At 39.2% G+C, this 24,829-nt stretch overlaps 2 protein-coding genes across 26 annotated transcripts in view; both read right to left on the bottom strand.

The window, feature by feature from the left end:
• GOLGB1 (golgin B1) overlaps nt 1-4,306 on the bottom strand; it is an 89,931-nt gene extending 85,625 nt beyond the window's left edge. For 7 of the 12 annotated variants that reach the window (XM_022565241.2, XM_089909951.1, XM_089909952.1 and 4 more), the window contains exon 1: nt 4,176-4,306. The gene's annotated coding sequence lies outside the window, so the exon portion shown is untranslated. The remainder of the gene's footprint in view (nt 1-4,175) is intronic. The other 5 variants (XM_022565415.2, XM_089909953.1, XM_022565329.2 and 2 more) reach the window with 1 other exon arrangement.
• An 18,085-nt stretch (nt 4,307-22,391) lies between these two features.
• The window catches only part of IQCB1 (IQ motif containing B1), a 45,644-nt gene continuing 43,206 nt past the window's right edge, over nt 22,392-24,829 (bottom strand). For all 14 annotated transcript variants that reach the window (XM_089909966.1, XM_089909962.1, XM_089909964.1 and 11 more), the window contains 2 exons: nt 24,077-24,233; nt 22,392-23,235 (listed from right to left, as the gene is read on the bottom strand). In XM_089909966.1, coding sequence (XP_089766092.1) covers nt 23,006-23,235; nt 24,077-24,233 — 387 coding nt within the window. In that variant the 3' untranslated portion in view covers nt 22,392-23,005. The remainder of the gene's footprint in view (nt 23,236-24,076; nt 24,234-24,829) is intronic.

Consider the following 24,829-nt stretch of genomic DNA (forward strand, 5'->3'; position numbering starts at 1 on the left):
CGTTAAAAAAAATTTTTTTTTTAATAGGAGGGCTTCTTAGAGAAATGGCTGATTTCAATTCTGAAGCAGGAAATGGTACAAAATGAGCCTGAAACATTTTTTCATACAAAATAGCAAGCAAGCTATCAAAGACTAACATAGAGTCATGTCAAAAGGATCCAGGAGACAAACTGAAGAAGTTCCCACAGGCCAAAGGAACAACTGAATTTCTAATAAGATTATGAATTAAATTGCAACAGATATTTAAATCCACCAAAAATGTTTAAATTCACAAGTTCATAATAATAATAAACTGGTCATCATCTGAACTAAGTATCATGAAAACTAGGTAAGTACAAGGATTTATCTTGTCTTTTGTATTTGGACTTTGCCTTATAACTCCATGATGCAAGAGTGATTTCTATAGCTGTTGACATTAAAGGAATAACATGGAAGTGTAAAAGGATGGGCACCTCAGGCACAGTTAGGGTCTTTAGGTAGCTCAGAGGTTGGGAACCTGAGGGCAAGAGAGCCACTAAGTAGCCATGCTTAAGCTAAACGAAGAAAGATGGATCTCTGCCTCTGAAAGGCTCACTGTAGGATAGAAATGGGCAAATGCACATATAAAAATTAGTAAAGGGGAAAACATATAGTAATAAATTAATGTAAGGAATATCTGTGACTACTGGACAAGCAATGCTCTTGCTGTTGTTTTATAAAGCACCAGAATCATGAATAGCAATTTGGGAAAAGAATAAAATAAAGAGCTTCATGCCAAGGTCAGGGTTCAATAAAACATTTAGGCAAATAAAACAATCCCTCAGAGTCAATGCTGGCCACACCTTCTATAAATTCTGCCACAGGATCTCAACACTTGTGTGTTGAGGTGGCATTTAGAATTCCATGAGTCTTATTTTCTCAGTATTCACTGCTAATTATTTTCAAAATATCTACTTGGTGTGGAGCATTATGCTAAGAACCACAAAAATATAAAAAGAAATATAAGGCATGCCCCAACCACAGGGAACCTAGTACAAAATGCATGGGAAAATAAAGTAACTGAAGACAGTGAGCACATGCCTATGACTACATGCATATGCACCACTTGCTTTGGAATTTAAATCACATTTTCCCACAGAAACAACAACACAGAAAATGGTTGTATTTCCATATCAATCCTCAAACTCACTCAATGCATGTTTAGCTGAGCCTCAGTTTTCCTTAATTCTAAGTGATCCTCAACCAGTTTGAGAAGCTGATAGGAAATGGTGCTATATAGCTGGGAAAAGCATATGCAATACTATGATATAATTTTACAATTAGAAAATGGAAAACTAGTTTTCATAACACAAAAAACTTGTTTTTATTAAACAAATTTAGCAGTAAACAGTAGCTATAACTTATATACACAGTACTATGTACTAAATACTACTCCAATTGCTTTACATATAATAACTTATTTATCCTCATCATTTTACTCATTTTATTTTTAAAACAACTCCAAGGAGGAGTTCTATCAATATCCCTAGTATTAAAGTGTGTAAGGCATAGGGAAGTTAAGTAATCTTCCCAGTCACAGAGCTCGACAAAGCTTCTTTACTGGTAGAGATTCAGAAGATAACCTATTTTCTGAGCAACCTCATCACCCAACATTCTTCACTGGGGCTGAAAATAGTGCTGGAGGCATGAGGGCACTCGTATACTTGTATATACTTACAGTTATATAACCACTAGACTAAAATGAAATGACTCACAGTAGTAGGGCTCTAAAGAATTCCGTATTGTTTATACCATAGATAGGCTCATTCAAGGGAACAAAGGATATTTGCACATGGATATTCACTACAGCAGTGGTTTTTGTTTGTTTGTTTTTAAGAGAGTTTATTTTTACTTTTAAAAATTTTTGGCCTCGCAGCATGCAGGATCTTAGTTCCTGGACCAGGGGTCAAACCTGTGCCCCCTGCAGTCGAAGCACAGAGTCTTAACCACTGGACTGCCGGGGAAGTCCCTACAGCAGTGTTTGTGATGACTAATGACTGAAAACAATATCAATGTCCATCAGTAGGGGACAGGCTAAATACATTTTGATATTTCTACAGGGGAATGCTGTACAGCCTTTTAAAAGAATGGGATAGTTTATACTTATGGATATGGAAAAAATACCTTATAGTATAAAGTGGAAAAAAAAAGGTGTAGAATAGCAGGTATATTATGATTCAACTTGTGTGAGAGAGAAAAGGAGAGGGATATATATTATACATGTGCTTGAATATGATCAGAAATTTTCTTAAGAATAAACAAATTATTTACAGTGCTTACTTCTGGGAAATAGGGAATGGGGAAAAGGATCAGTACATAGAGGAGAAAGAGATTTTTGTTTTTATATTATATCCTTTTGTATTGAATTTACTTTTACCAAAAGCACATACTGCTGATTTTAAATTAGCTTAATTAAAAATGGAGCATTGTAGAGCTTAACATCCTTTCATATAGTGGTTCCTAACAACATACTAGTAGGTAATGATCAGTGATGAGATGTGTCCCAAATAATTTATTTCTAATAGTAGTTAAGCTAGAGAAGTTTATGAATGATTTTTTATAAACAAGAATAAAATCAACATCCTTTTAATTAATCCACTAATGTAACGGGGAAAAAAAGAGAGACTTTAATATTCAAGCAGAGGGAAAAGAGAGTTATATCCTAAAGATGATTATTTTTAGAAGAGGCTGCATCTCAGAGGAATAGAGGTCCTCAATAATAATAATAATAATAAATTAAAATAAAAAGGATTCCCCCAATCTGGAAGTCCTCAGAGATGCAAACACCTTTCTCAAAAAATAAGGAAACATCTTTATGTGATCTCCAGATTGGGGTGGGAGTGTCCCAGAAAATGGGCAAGAATTTGTTTTCATCCTTTTAAATATGTATGTTTTTGTATATTTTATAAGTAATATATTTACAGTGTTATTCATAATTTATAATTAAATATACAGTATTTAGAGGATGGTTGCTCAAAAAAAAGTTTTATTGATAGGGCAAGCAATTAAAAATGTTTGGAAACTACTGATGTAGTCCAACAAATTTAATGCAGTGAAGAGGAAAGCATTAAATGGCCATTCCATGGTCAAAGGATGAAAAGTAAAAGCTGTGAAACAGTCAGTGTACAACGTCTGCAATTTTTTGACCATTCACAATTATTCTGACCATCCAAATTTAATTACTTCATTCTTCTGAAAAGGCCTCCAGCCTTTCTGCGGAGAGTTCTCCACTGCCATCTTGCACAGAACTGTGAGAGTCTTTAAAACTCAGAAAGCTTCCAACTACTTCCAAAAGTGAAAGTACTTATCCAGTGATTTTTAAATATCTCTGCCCCACTCTTAAACTGTCCTCTCCGCACAGACCAACTGGAACTCTTTGAGTAAGTCAGACAAATATATTCCTCATTTGTCGAGGGGCTCATCCTCTGCTTCACACTCCTACGCACCACTCCTGTTACGCAGAATAAACATCCTCCACACCACCAAATCAAGTCCTTTCTCCTCCAGAACTCTATTAAGGGTTCCCTTTCCTCTAACTGCCTGACCACCTCTGATTCCTGGGACTTTAGTGCTGATGGGATCGCAAGGATCTTCCCTCTCTCCGAATCTCTCCAGCAACTCATTAGCAGGATCATTCGTCAGGCCCTCGTTTGAGTTACTGTCGCCAATGTTTCTGCGATCTCTGCCCTCAAGAATTTTGGTTTGTCTGGGTCCCGCCTCCCCTTCCCGACACTAAGTTTGTTTAGGGCCTGAGCGCAGGGGCCTGGCAGGTTCTCTCCGACGTCAGCTGTTGAGTACACAGGTCAGCCTGAGCAGGCCGCTCAGGGAACAAGGCCGTCCTGACAGGACCGACCGGAGCGCCTTTCTCCGTCGCTCCCGGAGGAGAAACGTCCTGGGGATGGGGTAAAGAGTGCATATGTGCCTAGAGGCCGCACAGGGCGACCCCGAAGCCATCCGGTGGGGCCAGCTGGCGGGTGGACGATTAGAACTAGGCCTGGTAGGTGAAGGGAAGCGGACTGAACGGCCGGATCCGGGACTGAATCAGGACGGGGAGGGAATCCGAGTGTGGCTGCTTTGGCAGCCCCGCGGGTCCTGTGGCGGGGGTGACCGTTACAAGGCTCAAGGAGGCGAAGAGTTGGGGAGCGTCCCCCACTCACCTGGAAGAGGCTGTCGCCGGAGGCTCCAGCTGCCCCCCTCCCAAATTTAAGCCACGTCAGCTCGGGAATCCCGTACGCGACACCTACCGCTGCAGCGCCCCGCCAAGGGACTCAACCACTGGCAGTTGGGACGGAAAAGGGGATTAGGCTATGGACCAATCAGGACTTAGCAGCCGGGCGTTACCAGGGAGACCAGGCACGCCTTGTTTGTAACTAACCCATCAACAATGACAGAGACCAATCAACGTCGGGATGTGCTCCGCTTCCTCAAAGAAACAGCCAATGGACTCTGAAGAGTGGTGGAGGGGCGGAGTCAGACGGGAGCAAGGGTTCCGGAAGAAAATCTAGGGAAGAGCCGGAAATGCCGGGAGGGCGGGCGTTCTGGTAAGGTCAGGTGTTGATGGGACGGCCGATTTCTTCTAATTCTTCCGCGGGATTGGCGGTGCCTGAACCAGCTTAGGGCTTGGGCTTTTGCTGAGACACTGCACCCCGGGAAACCAGCTGCCGTTAGGATTGTTGAATGAGCTGTGAAGGGAGTGGGGATGTGGGTTTTGCTCTTAGAGTCATAAAATATTAGAGCCAGAAGGTAGGTGGTCTAATATGACTTTTTCATTTTACTGATGAAAAATGAGAACCAGTTTAAAGTGACTTGCCCAAAGACAAACAGCAACTTACTGATGGAACTCGGACAAGAATCTGGCGTTTGTATGAAAGGATCAGAGATGTTTCTAAGGACGTGAATGAGAGAGAGAATGGTGAACACTAGGAAATGCGTTTTAGGAAGTGGGGCTTGAACTGGCCCTTAAACAGAGGTTGAGGGTTGAGGGCTTGGGTCCTGGAATGGGAGTCAGTGACTAAGGAAAGGGGGGAAAGTAGCTTACTGTGTACCAGGCACTCAGCCCACTATATGCATCCTCACCCTAGTGCTTACATAACGCTTTGAGGTTCGAACATCAGTAAGGCCTTTGCTGGCTACCCATCTAAAACTGTAGTCCCCTGTAATCACCGTGTACTGTTCGTAGACCTGGAGATATAGCTGAGACCAAGAAACAAAAGTTCCTGCCCTTTTGAACATAATAGTTTAGTGAGGAGAGAGAAAATAAACAGTTGGCCCTTGAACCACACAAGTGTGAATTGCACGGGTCCACTTATACACTGATTTTTTTTTCAGTAATAAATACTACACTATCTGGCCTGGTTGAACCCGTGAACAGAACCACCTGTAAGGAAGAAACATGTATAGGGAGAACCAACTCCCTAATTTATTCTGGGGTTTACGACTACAGAGGGTCAGTGCTCCTAATTCCCATGTTGTTCAAGGGTCAACTGTAATATGGTAGATGGCAAAATGCTTAGGAAAGATGCAAGCAGAGATGGAGTATAGTGGGTGCAGGGGACTGCAATTTTAGAAAAACTGAGACCAGGCATGCTGGCTTTTGCTTCATTCTCTTGTACTTCTTAAAACTTGGAATGTAAAGGGCAGCCCTTCCAGGGCCCAACATGAGCCAGGGCTTGCAGGGCTTATTCTGCAGGCTCTCCAAGAGATTTTATTTGCGGTCAGTGAGCAAGGGAATGTTGCTGTATATCAACTGCAGCTGTTTAGGGTTGAGGCACCCAGCTGACTGCATCAACAGCTGAAATTGCTCCCTGATGATGTGCAGACCTTTCATGTAGCTGGTCTCTGTGAGTTATATTTAAATACAGTCATTAAATAAAATCCTCACTAATCAGGATTCCCTAGTGGTAAAGAAGTCTAAATTATGAGATCTGGATTTTGTATGAAAGTATCTGTGTGTACTTGTCCACAGAGGTCTGGGTCTTTATCTATATTCCCCTAGGTCAGCAAAAATCCCAGAAGGATCCAGAGTGTACCAAATACCCAATACTCAAAGCCTAAGAAAAGACTGTTCTGAAATCCCTAGCCCTCATAAGTAGTAAGTCATGGGTGTCTCCTCTGGAAGTGCAGAGATGCCTGTGCATACTTTGGTGCCCATTTCCTGACTAGGGCCTGCCTACAGAATGCAGCCACAGTAGACGGGACTGGTGTCCCACCTACATTGAGGACAGAGGGACTGCCGCTGTGTGAATTGTTTGGGCTTTGTTCTGGTGTCCCAAGGAGGCCAATATGACATGGGGTAGATTTCAGGCCATTTGTCTCCATGTCGCAGTTGGTAGTCATCCTTCATACCAATTAACTCCTAGAAACAGATGCCAGAGGAAGCTCTCTACAGGAATTGGGACTTTTGTTCTCCTGACTTTCCTCCTGGGAATGTCAGCACTCCTGATTAAGCACTAGACCCATGGAGAGACTGAGCTGACTTTAGGAAAACTGAGACCAGGCCTGATGACTTCCAGCTTCCTGCACTCCTTAAAACTTGAAATGTACAGCAGCCCTTGATGTATTTTTTTCCAGCCCAGCTCCAGTTTTTGCTCTCCATGGGTCCCTGTAGATAGTCTATCTTTGACGATGGAAGAGATTAGGATTTGGGGTCTCTTCTGTCTGTGGAGCTGCAGGTGTCTCCTTGCCTCCTGCTGGATGAACTTTGGGATGGGGACCAAGGATGGCAGGTTGTTTCTTGAGAAGGCTATAAGTGTGGAATGAGTAGATGTCCTGATTCAGCTTCTCAGAGGCATCAGAGATGCCTGAGGGATACAGAAACTTGCTGATTTATGCTCTTATCTTGATATTAAGGCCCTGGTACCTGTCTTTCAGCTCTTGCTGGACATCCTGAAGCAGCAGCGGTTTTGCCCAAAGGTGGGCAGGGCTAAGCAGGAACCCTGGCACATGGGAGAACAGGAGAGCTGAAGAGGCCAGGCATTCTTGCCTGGAAGATGGCAAGAGTTGTCTCCCAGCTCTTGCTAGGATCTGCTCCTCTGACAGCTGAAGAAGAAACCACTGTTAAAACTCCCCCTGTGTCTTCAGGGGCTAGAGATGCTATAACTGTTTGACTCAAAGGCCTGGAATAATCCAGGCTCCAGGAGAATTGATTGAGCCCTCTTCTAACTTCAAGAGTCTTCCCCCACAGAATCAGCAGGCTCTGGATACTTCATGGAACATGTGGAGCCAGGCAGAAAATCTTGGAAGCCCTGGTGGGCAAAGGGTGGGAATGGCTGAAACAAGTGGGATTATTCTCTATAGGGGATGAAGCCACAGTAGTTTGTAGAGGAGAAGCAACATTTATGCCACAAGAACTCAGTTACTCTTTCTATATGAATTGTTACTGAGCATTTACAATATATGAGGAAGTCATATGGGGAGCAGTGGTGACTTTCTCATCCTGAGGCACCTAGAGCCAAGGGCATGAGGAACCTGAAATCAAAGAGAAGAAAATTCCTAGGAGATGTAACCATACAGCTCTTATTCAGCATTGATTCAACAAATACTTACTAAGCACAGACCATGTGTCAGGCACTTTATGTGGCTTATTTTTTATCTGGGATCTAAGAATAAATCTCGGGCCTTTTAAGCAGGCTTTGTGATGGAGACTTCTCTAGCCCATCAATTTGAAGAATGTTCTTATCATGTATCTTAGGGGATGTGGTAGGCCCCTTTTTTGGAGAACTCCCAAGTACTATAAAAGTCCCTCAGGATACAACTATATTTAATGATTAATATACTAGCACAAAGAGGTCACTAGGACTCAAGTTACATATCAAATTGTCATCTCTGATATGCTTCATAGGTACTTTCAAGGACTGTATCACTAAAGCCTACCCTCATCAATATTCCTAGTTTAGAATATCAAAAAGATTAACAAAGTTACCCCACTACTGCTGGTATAACTAATAAATTTGCATGTAGAGCAGATACTGTGAGAAAGTCTGTAGACCTCCTAAACATCTCTAAATTGTCCTAGGTGTGTCCTGCTCAATGAACTCGCCTTGATCTTTATTAGAAGATTTCTTTAACAATTAAGAGATTTTCTGCATTTATTACTTTAGAGTTCTGCACATGCTGTTTAGGAAGGTGTATTCAACCTAGAGTCAAAACTAAGATATTAATAGGTTTTGTATAACCAGCAGTTAACAGTCTCTCTTCTGATCTCTGAAGGAAGTGCAGCCCTAGCCTTTTTCTCCTGCTTCATTCCTCTCAGCCCTCAAGATTACCAACCTTCTAATTTCCTTGGCTTACACACATTTTAATTAGGCTGACAGGCACAAGAAATACAGGCTGATTAATATGAGTGAAAGATTTGTCTGCATAGTATATAGACCCAGTAATAAGACACCTTTTAGGACTCCTGTAGGGACACAGGTGTTGAGTCTCTGCTCCCTTGGAGACTCTTTTCCATTAAGATACATGACTTCTTTATGCCTGTGTGGTGCTGAGGGTTGCACATTCTAGCGACAGCCATCTAGGACCTTGCCTCAACTCGCTTTCTCTTTTTTCTGTAATATTTATTTATTTATTTGGCTACGCCAGGTCTTAGTTGCAGCACGCAGGATCTTCGTTGTGGTGTGCGAGATCTTTAGTTGCAGCATTCAGGATCTTTTACTTGTGGCATGAGGGATCTAGTTCCCTGACCAGGAATTGAGCCCGGGCCCCCTGCAATGGAAGGATGGTGTCTTAACCACTGGATCACCAAGAAAGTCCCTCAACTCTCTTGTCTTCTCTATGTCATATGGGCATCCTATGAAGCCAATTTATTCATTCCATATTTATTACTTTAACTTGATCTATTTTTTAATCTTTCTACTCTGCCTATTAGATATTTTTTTGAGTGTATGACATGAGAATTCAAAGCACTTAAAATTGCTTGGGTCTCTTAATGGGAAGGCAAGACTGCTTTTCCATGTGTGCTAGCCAAATCTTCACGCAACAAATAGTTACCAAGTGCCTTCTTCATAATACATTGGTTGAATAGATATACTGTTTTTTCATTCCCTCTTCATGGAACACTCCCCTTCTACTCCTTGAGCTGCCCAATTCATTCTTTTTTTTTAATCATAAAATTCTATCCACTTTATATTTTATTTCCTATATTTAAAAATTTTTTAATTTTATATTGGAGTATAGCCAATTAACAATATTGTGATAGTTTCAGGTACACAGCGAAGCAACTCAGCCATACATATACATGTATACATTCTCCCCCAAACTCCCCTGCCATCCAGGCTGCCACATAACATTGAGCAGAGTTCCCTGTGCTATACAGTAGGTCCTTGTTGGTTATCCATTTTAAATATAGCAGTGTGTACATGTTGATCCCAAACTCCCTAACTATCCCTTCCCCCCACCCTTCCCCTCAGTAACTGTAAGTTGTTCTATAGGTCAGTGAGTCTGTTTCTATTTTCCAAATAAGTTCACTTGTATCATACCTTTTTAGGTTCCACATATAAGGGATATCATATGATATTTCTCTTTCTCTATCTGACTTACTTCACACAGTATGACAATCTCTAGTTCCATCCATGTTGCTGCAGATGGCATTATTTCATTCTTTTTAATGGCTGAGTAATATTCCATTGTATATATGTACCACATCCTCTTTATCCATTCCTCTGTCAGTGGACATTTAGGTTGCTTCCATGTCTTGGCTATTGTAAACAGTGCTGCAATGAACATTGGGGTGCATGTATCCTTTCGGACCATGTTTTTCTCTGGATATGTGCCCAGGAGTGGGATTGCAGGGTCATATGGTAGCTCTGTTTTTAGTTTTTTAATGAACTGTTCTCCATACTGTTCTCCAAAGCAGCTGTACCAATTTATATTCCCACCAGCAGTGTAGGAGGTGTCCCTTCTCTCCAAACCCTCTCCAGCATTTACTGTTTGTGGATTTTTTGATGATAGCCATTTTGACTGGTGTGAGGTGTTATCTCATAGTTATTGCATTTCTCTAATAATTAGTGATGTTGAACGTCTTTTCATGTGCCTCTTGGCAATCTGTATGTCTTCTTTGGAGAAATGTCTATTTAGGTCTTCTGCCCATTTTTTGATTGGGTTGTTTGTTTTGAGGATATTAAGCCTCATGAACTCTCTGTAAATTTTGGAGTCTAATCCCTTGGCAGTCACATCATTTGCAAGTATTTTCTCCCACTCTGTGGGTTGTCTTGTCATTTTGTTTATGGTTTCCTTTGCTGTGCAAAAGCTTTTGAGTTTAATTATGTCCCACTTGTTTATTTTTGTTTTTATTTCCATTATTCTGGGGGACAAATTGAAAAAAATATTGCTGCGATTTATGTCAGAGAGTGTTCTGCCTATGTTTTCCTCTAGGAGTTTTATAGTGTCTGGTCTCAAATTTAGGTCTTTAATCCATTTTGAGATTATTTTTGTGCATAGTGTTAAAAATTATCTAATTTCATTTTTTTAGTGTAGCTGTCCAGTTTTCCCAGCTCCATTTGTTTAAGAGACTGTCTTTCCACCATTGTGTAGTCTTGCCTCCATTGTCATAGATTAATTGACCATAGGTGTGTGGGTTTATTTCTGGGCTTTCTATCCTGTTCCATTGATCTATGTTTCTATTTTTGTGCCAGTACCATACTGTTTTGACGACTATAGCTTTGTAGTATAGTCTGAGGCCAGGGAGTCTGGTTCCTCCAGCTCTGTTTTTCTCTCTCCAGGTTGCTTTGGCTATTCAGGGTCTTTTGTGTCTCCATACAAATTTTATGATTTTTTGTTCTACTTCTGTGAAAAATGCCATTGGTAATTTGATAGGAATTGCATTGAACCTGTAGATTGCCTTGGGTAGTATACTTATTTTGATAATATTGATTCTTCCAATCCAAGAACGTGGTATATTTTTCCATCTGTTTGTGTCTTCTTTGATTTCTTTCATCAGTGTCTTATAGTTTTCAGAGTACAGGTCTTTTGTCTCTGTAGGTAGGTTTATTCCTACGTATTTTACTCTTTTCAATGCGATGCTAAATGGGATTGTTTCTTGAATTTCTCTTTCTGATCTTTCATTGTTAGTGTATAGAAATGCAACAGATTTCTGTTTATTAATTTTGTAACCTGCAATGTTACCAAATTCATTGATGAGCTCTAGTAGTTTTCTGGTAGCATCTTTAGGATTTTCTATGTATAGTATCATGTCATCTGCAAACAGTGACAGTTTAACATCTCCTTTTCCAGTTTGGATTCCTTTTTTTAATTTTTCTTCTCTGATTGCCATAGCTAGGACTTCCAAAACTATGTTGAATAAAAGTGGCAATTGGGCTTCCCTGGCGGCGCAGTGGTTGAGAGTCCGCCTGCTGATGCAGGGGACACGGGTTGGTGCCCCGGTCCGGGAAGATCCCACATGCCGCGGAGTAGCTGGGCCCGTGAGCCATGGCCGCTGGGCCTGCGTGTCCGGAGCCTGTGCTCCGCAATGGGAGAGGCCACAACAGTGAGAGGCCTGCATACCGCAAAAAAAAAAAAAAAAGTGGCAAGAGTGGACATGCTTGTCTTCTTCCTGATCTTAGAGGAAATGCTTTCAGCTTTTCACCATTGAGTATGATGTTAGCTGTAGGTTTGTTGTATATGTCCTTTATTATGTTTAGGTATATTCCCCTCTATGTCCACTTACTGGAGAGTTTTTATCATAAATCGGTGCTGGATTTTGTCAAAAGCTTTTCTGCATCTGTTGAGATGATCATATGGTTTTTATTCTTCAATTTGTTGATGTGGGGTATCACACTGATTGATTTGTGGATATTGAAAAATCCTTTGATCCCTGGGATAAATCCCACTTTATCATAGTGTATGATTCTTTAAATGTATTGTTGGATTCTGTTTGCTAGTATTTTGTTGAGAATTTTTGTGTCTGTGTTCATCAGTGGTATTGGCCTGTAATTTTCTTTTTTTGTGGTATCTTTGTCTGGTTTTGGTTTCAGGGTGATGGTGGCCTCATAGAATGAGTTTGGGAGTGTTTCTCCCTCTGCTATATTTTGGAGGAGTGTGAGAAGGATAGGTGTTAGCTCTTCTCTAAATGTTTGATAGAATTTGCCTCTGAAGCCATCAGGTCCTGGACTTTTGTTTGTTGGGGGTATTTTAATCACAGTTTCAATTTCAGTACTTGAGATTAGTCTGTTCATATTTTCTATTTTTTCCAGCTTCAGTCTTGGGAGACTGTACCTTTCTAAGAATTTGTCCATTTCTTCCAGGTTGTCATTTTATTGGCATATAGTTGCTTGTAGTAGTCTTTTATGATCCTTTGTATTTCTGTGGTGTCAGTTGTAACTTCTCCTTTTTCATTTCTAATTTTATTGATTTGAGTCCTTGCCCTTTTTTTCTTGATGATTCTGGCTAAATGTTTATGAATTTTGTTTTTCTTTTCAAAGAACCAGCTTTTAGTTTCATTGATCTTTGCTATTGTTTTCTTTGTCTCTATTTCATTTATTTCTGCTCTGATCTTTATGATTTCTTTCCTTCTACTAACTTTGGGGTTTGTTCTTCTTTCCCTAGTTTCTTTAGGTGTAAGCTTAGGTTGTTTATTTGAGATTTTTCTTGTTTCCTGAGGTAAGATTTTATTGCTATAAACATCCCTCTTAGAACTGCTTTTGCTGCATCCCATAAGTTTTGGATCATTGTGCTTTCATTTTCATTTGTCTCTAGGTATTTTTTAATTTCTTCAGTGATCCATTGGTTGTTTAGTAGTATATTGTTTAGCCTCCACGTGTTTGTGTTTTTTATAGTTTTTTTTTCTTGTAGTTTATTTGTAATCTCATAGTGTTGTGATCAGAAGAAATGCTTGATATGATTTCAGTTTTCTTAAATTTAAGGTTTGTCTTGTGGCCCGGCATATGGTCAATCCTGGAGAATGTTCCATGTGCACTTAAGAAGATTATGTATTCTGCTGCTTTGGGATGGAATGTTCTATCAATTAAGTCCATCTGGTCTAATGTGTCACCTAAGGCCTGTGTTTCCTTATTGATTTTCTGTCTGATGATCTTTCCATTGATAAAAATGGCTTCTTAAAGTGCCCCACTATTATTGTGTTACTGTCAGTTTCTCCCTTTAGGCTGTTAGTATCTGCCTTATGTATTGAGGTGCTCCTATGTTGGGTGCATATATATTTATAATTGTTATGTCTTCTTCTTGGATTGATCCCTTGATCATTATGTAGCATCCTTCTTTGTTTTTTATAACAGTCTTTATTTTAAAGTCTATTTTGTCTTATATGAGTATTGCTACTCCAGCTTTCTTTTGATTTCCATTTGTGTGGAATACCTTCTTCCATCCCCTCACTTTCAGCCTGTATGTGTTCCTAGGTCTGAGGTGGGTCTGTGTTAGACAGCATATACACGGGTCTTGCTTTTGTATCCACTCAGCCAGTCTGTGTCTTTTGGTTGGTGCATTCAATCCATTTACATTTAAGGTAATTATCGATATATGTATTCCTATGGCCATTTTCTTAATTGTTTTGTGTTTGTTTTTGTAGGTCTTTTTTCTTCCCTTCCTCTTTTGTTCTCTTCTCTTGTAGTCTGATGAACATCTGTAGTGTTGTGTTTGGGTTGCCTTGTCTTTTTCATGTGTGTATCTGTTGTAGTTTTGGGGCTTACTGTTCCCATGAGGTTTTGCTATAACAGTGTATATATGTACAAGGTGTTTTTTTAGTTGCTAGTCTCTTTCCCACCTAGAGGAGTTCCTTTAGCATTTGTTGCAAAGCTGGTCTGGTGGTGCTGAATTCTCTTAGCTTTTGCTTGTCTGTAAAGCTTTTGATTTCTCCATCAAATCTGAATGAGAGACTTGCTGGGTAGAGTATTCTTGGTTGTAGGTTCTTCTGTTTCATCACTTTAAATATTTCCTTGCCACTCCCTTCTGGCTTGCAGAGTTTCTGCTGAGAAATCAGCTGATAATCTTATGGGGATTCCCTTGTATGTTATTTGTCATATTTCCCTTGTTGCTTTTAATATTTTTTTGTCTTCAATTTTTGTCAATTTTTTTACTATGTGTCTCAGTGTGTTCCTCCTTGGGTTTATCCTGCCTGGGACTCTCTGCCCTTCCTGAACTTGGTTGACTGTTTCCTTTCCCATGCTAGGGAAGTTTTCAGCTATCATCTCTTCAAATATTTTCTCAAGTCCTTTCTCTCTCTCTTCTCCTTCTGGGACCCCTATAATGTGAATGTTGGTTTATTTAATGTTGTCCCAGAGGTCTCTTAGGCTGTCTTCATTTCTTTTCATTCTTTTTTCTTTATTCTATTCCACGGCAGTGATTTCCACTATTCTGTCTTCCAGGTCACTTATCCATTCTTCTGCCTTATTTATTCTGCTGTTGATTCCTTATCGTGTATTTTTCATTTCAGTGATTGTATTGTTAATCTCTGTTTGTTCTTTAGTTCTTCTAGATCTTTGTTAAACATTTCTTGCATCTTCTCAGTCTTTGCCTCCATTCTTTTTCTGAGACCCTGGATCATCTTCACTATCATTATTCTGAACTCTTTTTCTGGACGGTTGCCTATCTCCACTTCATTTAGTTGTTTTTCTGGGGTTTTATCTTGTTCCTTCATCTGGGACATAATCCTCTGCCATTTCATTTCATCTAACTTTCTGTAATTCACTCAGTTCATTCTTTAGTTCATTTCTTTGAGGGGCTTCTTCTGGTCATCTCCCAGACTAAGTTAATGACTCTCATATACACATCATTTCCTGCAAAATAATAGTCATCACAGTTTAAATCATTTACTTGTTTAATGTTTATCTCTTCTATTGGAACATAAGCTTCATTAGCAGAGACTGTATGTGCCTTCTGCATCTAGCACAGCATCTTTTACATCATAGATGCTTATAGGTATTCATTGAATGAATAGTATCTTAGAGTTTAAAATCTCTGATGTAATAGACACTTTGTCAAACACTGAGAACTCAGTCTTCAACAGTTATTATTTGAGCACCTCAAAGTGCATAAATAATAGTTGAGGGACTAAAAAAAATTATAGGGCACCATCCCAGCCCTCAAGAGATGTTCCATAAAGCAGATGGGCCATTTTCACGCAACGAATTAAATACCTACATAAATCTCAAGTACAATAAGAGTGAGTGAATGAATAGATGATTAATTGAAATGAATAAGTAGTTCATTTTAGAGTTGTATAGACCTGGATTTAAACTTGGGCAAGTTAGTCAATGTCTCACAGCTTCAGTTTTCACATCTATAGAATGAAAATTATAAATGTTCCTATCTTGTAGGGTTCTTGTAAGAAATAAATGAAATAATGATCATAAAATACTTAGTAGAGTCAGGCACTTATCACACAATAAATGTCAGCTATTTATTGCAATAGTTGCAGTTAAACGCAACAGCAGCAGTTGTAGGAGAAAGAGTAGGAGTAGGATTAGGAGTAGGAGTAGTATAGTTAGGTTCCTGAAAAGAGGCAAGGTGGGATGATTTGATGAAGGGTCTATGAATAGCATATCCTTACATTCTCAGATAGACTAGGTAAGGAACAAACTGTTAAAGACTAATGCTGCAGGATTATCTTAGATCAGGAGTTCTTAAACTTTTGGGTTTCAGGACCACCTAATATACTTAAATTAATGATGACTCTGTATTAGCATTCTCTGGAAAAAACAGAACGAATACATCTTTTTATAGATATATAGTTATATATAAGAAGAGATTTAGTATAGAAATTGGCTCACTGGTTAAGGCGGATAAGTCCCACAATCTGCCTTCTGCAAACTGGAGAACCAGGAAAGCCAGTGGTATAATTTAGTCCCAGTCCAAAGGCCTGAATACTAGGGGAGTCAGTGGTGTAACTCCCAGTCTCAGGCCAAAGGCTTGAGAACGGGGGGACTGCTGGTGTAAGTCCCAGAGTCTGAAGGGCCTGAAAACCAGAAGCTACTATATCTGACATCCTAGCTCAGAAAGAGACAATAAGAATTCACTCTTCTTTCACCATTTTTGTTCTATTTGGGCCCTCAACAGATTGGATGATGCATGCCCACATTGGTGAGGGCAGATTTTCTTTACTCAGTCTATTGATTCAAATGCTAATCTCTTCCAGAAACACAGACACACCCAGAAATAATGTTTTACCATCTGTCTTGGCATCCCTTAGCCTAGTCAAGTTGACACATAAAATTAACCATCACAGATCCCACTGAACTTTTGTTTAGGTAGATTATATCCAGTGATGTGCTGGTAAATGTTTAACAACTGGGGTAAATGTTTCTTCAAGGGTAAAATTTTAGACATGTACCATTTACTGATTTCTGTGGTATAGGCACACCCACCATGTCTGACTTCAAACTACTAATATATCATCACTGAATGTGCAGAAATGTTGAGAAACACACACACACACACACACACACGGTATTTCCCATATAGGGATACAGGAGATACAATACTTTCAAATACGATTTATTGAACTGTCAGTTTATGTAATTTTATTTTTTTATTTTTTTGTAATTTTATTTTTAATAATACCTTTTAACTAAGTAATATTGGTATGTATTCAAATGTGAGTTCATATTAATATATAAAGTTGAAGTTTAATAAAATTAATTTTTACTCCTTTATCAAGAACATTCTTAAGTGAAGGTCATCTTTTGTTTTCAATACTGTGAATGCCTGGCTATGAAGAATGCAATGGTTACTGCTAACAGTCGGGTGCCTCTGCCTTGATTTGTGCCAGCAGTTTCAACACCATTGCTTTTGTACTATCATTGCAAATATTGACACAGTGTAAAAGGCAAATAACATCTTAGTATTATGATGAAAATAGTTTTGACTCTTCAGTAAGTGAAGGGGTCTCAGGACAACCCCCTACAGGGATCCATAAGCACACATTGAAAATCATTGTTTTATACTGTAGACTCCTTAAGGGAAAAGGTTGACTTTAATTTTTAAAAAATTATATTGCTTATGTTATATAATTTGAAACTCATTAACCCAACTACAACATGCAGATGTACAACTCTCCAAACATTTTTTAGTCTTACAGACATTAGGTATTTATCAGTTAACGTTTGCCTACAGAACACAAGCTCTTCAGTTCCTCTATTTGCTGACCAAGAAACTGTAGAGCCTCTCTTCAAAAAACCCATTGAAGAAGTAAAGTAGAATGTTTAAAATTTTATTAAGAAATAGGGAATATGTTTTTTTGGAAGTATAACTTTTAAGCCCTTTAATTCATATGAGTGTGTTAGAGTGGCTATGTAGATATAGTTTTGTTACCATGAATGTTCTCGACACTTTGGCAAAGAAAGAAGTAGGCCTTTGAGAACATCATATTTTCCTCATTTCTTTGAGACATGTACAAACTCAAGTAAATACATTCAAAGTCAGAAATAGACATTTAAAAACAAACTGGCCTAATATTTCCATATGGTTGCTTTTATTTTAAATGTAGATGTGACCTATGAGAGTGAGTCCTATAAATGCTTTTTTTCCCATATCTTATTTTAAATGTAGAGCTTTTCTGTCATCCTTTGAGACTTTACATATCCCCATTACTTATATGAATTATTTCACAACAGTCCTAAATAGGAAATGATTAAGAGTCTATGGAAAAACCACAGCCATGAATCCATGGTATGTTCACTGAATCATCCAAATGGTAGGGTTTCTATTTTCTCAGATGCTGTTGTCTTCAATCAGATGCCTGCCATCACCCAGATTCCTTAATCGAGATATTTATTTCTTCATACCAGCTTTGACTGTCTAATATCCTTTCATTGCACCCTGCAGGACTCTTAAACATTTCTTGCCAGGCAGGTGTAGTGATAATCAACTTCCTCAGCTTTTGTTAATCCGTGAATGTCTTAATTTCTCTCACACTCTTGAAGCACAGGCTCCGGACGCGCAGGCTCAGCAGCCATGGCTCACGTACCCAGCCACTCCGCGGCATGTGGGATCTTCCTGGACCGGGACACGAACCCGTGTCCCCTGCATCGGCAGGCGGACTCTCAACCACTGTGCCACCAGGGAAGCCTGGGATTCTTGTTTGACAGGTTTTTTCTCTTAGCACATTGAATATATTGGCCCACTGCTTTCTGGCCTCCAACGTTTCTGATAACAAATCTGATATTTTATTGAGGATCCCTTGTATGTGACAAGTCACTTCTCTTTTGCTGCTTTTGAGATTCTCTATCTTTGACAGTAAATTAACTTCTAAATTGATTAAAAATAAGAAAAAATCTTTTATATTTACTTAATTTTTACAATTTCCCTCACTTCTTTTCTTTGTGTAGATCTAATTTCTATCTTGTATCCTGTTCCTTCTTTTAAAAAATCTTAGCTTTTCCTTTATGATCAGCTTTGTTTTTCTGGAAAAAATCTTTATTTTGCCTTAATTTTTTGAAAGATATTATTGCTGTATATGGAATTCTGGGTTGATAGTTTTTTCTATTAGCATTCTAAAGATGTCATTTCCATTGTCTTCAGGCTTGTATAGTTTCTGATGAGAAGTCTATTGAAACTCCTATTTGTTCCTTGGTATAAAATTTTCCTTTTTCTCTGCTCTCATGATTTTCTATTTATCTTTGATTTGAAGCAATGTGACTATGATGTATTTAGGTGTGTTTTTACATTTGTAACATAATTGTTTTTTATCCTGCTTGAGGTTCTCTGGGATTCTTGAATCTGTTTCATTAATTTTTCAAAAATCCTTGGCCATTTTTACTTCATCTATTTCTACCTAATTTCTCTTTCTTCTACTTCTGGGACTTCAATTACTTGCATGTCATATTGTTTGATATTGTCTCCTAGCTCTTGGAGGCTCTATTCTCCTTACTTCCCCACCCCTCATTTTTTTCTTTTCTCTTGGTGTTTCTGTTTGGAAAATTTCTATTGATGTATTGGCAAAGTTACCTATTCTTTATTCAATTCTAGTCTGCTAATGAGCCTGTCAAAGAACTGCTAATAAACTTAACATCTGATATTGTGCTTTTGCTAGCATTTCTACTAATCTATTTTAAAAGCTTCCATCTCTGTGAAATTCCCCATTTGTTTTTGTACGTTGTTTACTTTTACATTTTGTCTTTTATTAATCACAGTTATTAAGGTATTTTTTTGTGAGTTCCAATATCTGAGTCATCTCTGAATCTGGGTTTATCTCTTGACAAAAGTTTTTTTTTTCCCAGCTTTTTAGTGTGTCTCAATTTTTGACTAAATGTCATACATGTATAGAACAGAAAAGACTAAGGTAGATACTGCTTATGCCCAGATATGGGTACATCTCTCTTTATATCAGACAGTTAATGTGGGGTTGTTGTACAGTAAAGAATTTGTTCTTTGCCTCGAGTTCCTGGGATGGGGCTTCTAAACCCTTGGAATTTCCTGAGTGATAGAAGTGTCTTTAATCTTTGTGGTGGGCTCAAAGGGATTAGAGTTTTGAGGCTTCGAGCCACATGATATCAGCCTGACCTTCTGACCACTGGAGAGGTGTCAGGGGCTGGAGATTGCTTTCTGTCACATGGCCAGTGGTACAATTAATCATGCCTATGTAATGAAACTCCAGTAAAAACTCTTTACATTAAGGGTCATTTGAACTTCCTGGTTGGTGAGCACATCAGTGTGCCAAGACGGTGATGCATCCTGATTCCATGGGGAGAAGGCATGGAAGCTCCATGTTTGGGATCCTCCAAGACCTTGCCCTAAGTGTTCTTTACTTGGCTAAACCTTATTTGTATCATTACAGCAAAACTAGTCATAAGTATAATGTTACCTGAGTTCTCTGGTTTATCCTAGAGAATTATCAAACCTGATAGGTTTGCGGGAACCCCCAAATTTGTGGTAAGTTGGTCAGAAGTGTGGGCAGTCTGGGTATATCTAAACTTATGAGGGAATTTTGTTGGGGACTATGACCTCAACTTTGGAGTTTGCATTAACTCCAGTGGATAATATTATATCACACACAGCCAAAAAGTACATGAAAAGGTACTCAGCATCACTAATCATCAGGGAAATGCAAATCAAAACCACAATGAGATATCACCTCACACCTGTTAAGATGTCTTTTATTAAAAAAAAAACAAGAGATAACAAGTGTTGGCAAGAATTGGAGAAAAGGAAACCCTTGTACACTGTTGGTTGGAGTGTAAATTGGTACAGCCATGATGGAAGAGTATAGAGGTTCCTAAAAAAAAAAAAAAAAAACACCAAAAATAGAACTACCATGTAATCCAGCAAGCCCCCTTCAGGGTAATGCAGGAAATGAAATCAGTATCTCAGAGACATCATTGCAGCATTATTCACAATCTTCAACATATGAAAACAATCTAAGTGTTAATGGATGAATAGACACAGAAGATGTCAGAAAATATAAATATATAATACTATTTGGTCATGAGAAGAAAGGAAATCCTGCATTTGTGACAAGGATGAGCCTGGAGGATATTGTGCTAAGTGAAATAAGCCAGACAGAGAAAAACTATATGACATCACTTGTTATGTGGAATCTTAAAAAAAAAAAAAAAAAAAAAAAAGGTCAAACTCAGAAACATAAGGTAGAATGGTAGTTCCCAGGGGCTAGGTGGGGGAAATGGGGAGATGCTGGTTAAAGGGTACAAACTTTGTTATAAGATGAATAAAGTCTTCAATATTTAATCATTAAAGTTCAGTAGCAATCATTAGCATTAGCAGACATCTGCTTTGTATTGGTGTAGGATTTCTGGGCCCAAAATCATTTCCTGCCTCCCTCCCAGGAGAGAGGGTTTTTATTTCTATCCTGCCCTCAGCAACACTGGATCTCTACTTGTATCTGGGGCTAGACTGTTCGCTACCCCACACGCCGCCCCCCCCACCGCCCCCACACAGACAGCTAGGTTTTGTTTCTGTTCCTTCCTTAAGCGCAATGGAATTTTCTCTGAGCCTTGGAGGTAAGAGGGCTTGCTGCCCCTGCTCTAGCAGCTTAAGACTTTTAAGAGAAGGGTTTGGGAAAGCAGGTGAGTCTTTGGGCATGTCACCCAATAGCAGCCTATCACTTCATGTTTGCCTGTGCCACTAAAGGCATCTCTGCAGGTCTCCTGCCCTGCTCCCAAACTTTCTTGTTTGTGTTTGGTAAAGGTCTAACTTCTCCTTTGGAAGTCCCTAGATATTCTAAACTGACATGCTACCCACACTTGGCCTTTAAGAATTTTTTTTGTTTTGCTTTTAAAACATGTATTTATTTATTTGGTTGCACCAGGTCTCAGTTGCGGCAGGCGGGCTCCTTAGTTCTGGCTAGCCAGCTCCTTAGTTGCAGCACGTGGGCTCCTTAGTTGTGGCATGCAAGCTCTTAGTTGCGGCATGCACGTGGGATAAAGTTCCCTGACCAGGGATCGAACCCAGGACCCCTGCACTGGAAGTGCAGCCTTATCCACTGCACCACCTAGGACTCCTAAGAATTTGTTAACATTTTAGTTGATTTCTTCCTATCCAGCCACCTTTGACTCTTGTGCTCTACTAAAGATGAAATGGGGGACTTCCCTGGTGGTGCAGTGGTTAACAATCCGCCTGCCAATGAAAGGGACATGGGTTCGAGCCCTGGTACTGGAAGATCCCACATACGGTGGAGCAACAAAGCCCGTGTGCCACAACTGCTGAGCCCGCATGCCACAACTACTGAAGCCTGCATGCCTAGAGCCCATGCTCGGCAACAAGAGAAGCCACTGAAATAAGAAGCCCATGCACCGCAACTAACAGTAGCCCCCCGCTCGCCGCAACTAGAGAAAGCCCACGTGGAGCAACGAAGACCCAATGCAGTCAAAAAAAAAAAAAAAAAGAGATGAAATGGTTTATTTCACAGATACTGAGTCCCATCAATTTACTTGGTTATCTTGAGGTCTCAACTATCTGATAGGCTCAAGAAAAATGATTTTTATAGATTACCTGGCATTTTTTTTGTTAAGATGGAAGAAACATTCTCATGGAGATTTTTACATTCTAAGTGAAATCAGAACTCTCATCTCCTTATTCTTACAAATGAATTTTATTCATTTTCAATTATGAATAACAATTACATTAGAATCTTGACTAGAATTTTACTAAACTAACTTTGGTGGGATGAACAACATTATAGTATTTGGTCTTCTTATCCAGAAATACTGGTTTTCCTACTCATTTATAGAAAAAGCACACTCCGGGTTCCTTATGATATAGAGTCAATGATTTAATTGATTTTAACTTAAATTCCATATTAGCACAAACATAGAGGTGGCTTCTGGTATTAAACCACAGTTAAAGATAAACAGGAAAATCAGAAATTATTAGATTGGAACCAAATAATCATGTAGGTATTGAGAATCGTAACAGAAAGTAAGCATTGTTTTAGCTCTGAGATTCCTAAGAGACAAATCAAAATGCAAATAGTGTGTTATATAGTTCTCTTAGTTTAATACAAAGAATGCAATTTTATCAGGAGAAATTTTTCTTGCACTGAATCCTAGGAGGACTTTTTAATGTAGTTCCTCTTAGAAATAACAAGATACAAATTGAGTTCAAACACTGTTTGGTCGAAAATAGTCAAATGTCTTTCAAATGACCACTTCTTTTCCTCACCATAATAAATGCCAAGAGCACATTTCCTATATTAATAGAAAAATCAATAAGTGTGAAAAGCTGAAGTAACCCTGACAAGTTTTTCAGAACAGTTGTTGAAAATATTTAGAAAACACCTTTAGTTGGAAAACAGCAGAAACAAAAATAGAAATATCACATTTCATATATGCAATAGAATACAATGCTGAGTTTAGTTCCATAATAAAAGTCATACCAATTTTTATGTGTGGCCAAGGATGGAAGTATGGATAAAGAAAAAGAACTGAAATCAAGGTAGAAGATAACTCTGCTTACTGCCTTCAAGTCTTGTTTGGAGAGGAACCTCTGGAAAACCATGAGTTAGGATAATGCTAGTCTACTAGCATGTCAGAGGCAGAACCCATATAATCTCTAGAAATATAATTTGTCATTCCTCCAGGTAACTCCCTTAAGGGGGTTTGGTTCCACCAATGAATAAAGTTCCTAATTCTATACTAAGTTCATCCTTTGGGACATCAATCTCATCTCTTGCCTCTTCCCCAAGCTTCTTCCACCAGGGTGCTTGTATATGCTTCAGGGTGGTAAGATGGGCCTGCTTGGCCTTGGCTGCCACAGGCCTGGATCTGCTTAGGAAGAGCTCAGGTTCTTTTCCTTCTGCCTCCTTCAGACTTGGTGCTTCTGTAGTAAACAGAAAATAAAAAGGTGAGTGGAAGAGTTCTGTACCAAACAAACAGGAACTTGGAAACTACAGTGTTGGAACTCTGCAATAGCAGGCAAAAACAAGGTTCCAACTCTGAGTCTATTATTATTGTCAGCTGTAGATGGCATGTGACTATTCACAAGTTGTAGCCCATGCTTCTGTGTTTAAAGGGAAAGAATAAAAGAAAGAGGTAGATTTTTTTAGATGGTTTATTTAAAAGAGCAGGAACTTTTAATATAATAGCAGAATCCTTACAGATGAGAGGCTCAGTTCCAGCCACCTATCCATTCAAAAACACAAAATTTGCAAGTAATGGCACTAAAGAGAGGACCCTGGCCCTTTTTGCTCCACAAATACTAAAAGTGTTTCAGAGGCCATCTGAGACACTGGCTTCGTGGATGGGATCTCTCATTAAATGCACCAGTGGTTGTGAGAAGCAGATGAATTAATTTTTGTGAAAACACTTCATTAAAGTGCCACCATAACCACTCTCATCATCTACTTTTAAAATATGTTCAAAAAGCTTTTCATACTATATAACAGAATCTGGCTAGTAGGGCTCAGCATCTTTATAATTAATAACTTTTCTGAGTTGACACATATCAATGATCACAAGGCTGAGGGAAGCAGTCAAGAAGGTTATGGGGTCTGCATCATTTGAAATCATTGTGTGGTGATATGATCTAGAAGGAGAAATTTCTGAGGATAGGAGATGGGTTAATAGACCACTAAATGGTGTTTTCCTTCTGAAGATCTAGATGTCACAAAATCTTACATAGGCTGTTCCTTTTAGGAAGCAAAAATGGAATGAGCACATACTCATCAACTGTTCGATGTTGGTGCTGATCCGAGCCATCAGTGCCTCCCTGTGCTGTTGGGCTCTCTCTTCTAGAGCCCTGCCCATGAAGTAGTGTTGCAGTCGTTCTTGTGCTTGGGAATGGAGCTCCCTGCTGATCACATCTGATACCTCAGAGCCCTGGGAACAAAGGACAAAAAAAGTGTCACATGAAGGACACATATATCAAAGTATGTTTCACTTAACCACTTAGTAGAGGTTCTAGAATGCTTAGCTGTCTCTCATCAATTGAATGTTATGGTTGATATCTACCTTGTACTCTTGAGCAAGCATTAAATAGCCTCTTAAAAGCAGCTTTAAATGAAAATGCAGGTGGGCCAGATTCTTTTTGGTATGCTCCTATACCTCACTTCCTCACATAGTATGGTATTCTGGGAGAAGAGATAAGATTGAGAAATCATAGTGAAAATTACAAATGGTTTGGTAAAGATACTGGCCTGGAAGAGGAGTAACAAGACCAATCCTTTTGTTCTAGCCCCACCTGGTAAGACTACCTAACTTCTAGTCCTATCCCCACTCCCAAACTTATCTAAGCCATAATGTTATAACGGCTTCTAATTTCACAGAACAAGGGACAAAATCATTCAAAGGACCATATTCTTTTGTCTAGTCAGCTACTTTAAAAGGAACTTACCTAATTAGTTTGGACAAGGATGAAATAATCTCAACATTGAAGCTGACAGAGCTTCTGACACCCCAGCTTTCTCAAATATTCC

The sequence above is a fragment of the Delphinapterus leucas genome, chromosome 4, assembly GCF_059928025.1.
Source record: "Delphinapterus leucas isolate spDelLeu-1000000601 "Yukka" chromosome 4, BTC_Dleu_Yukka2, whole genome shotgun sequence".
In the NCBI taxonomy this organism is placed as follows: Eukaryota; Metazoa; Chordata; class Mammalia; order Artiodactyla; family Monodontidae; genus Delphinapterus; species Delphinapterus leucas.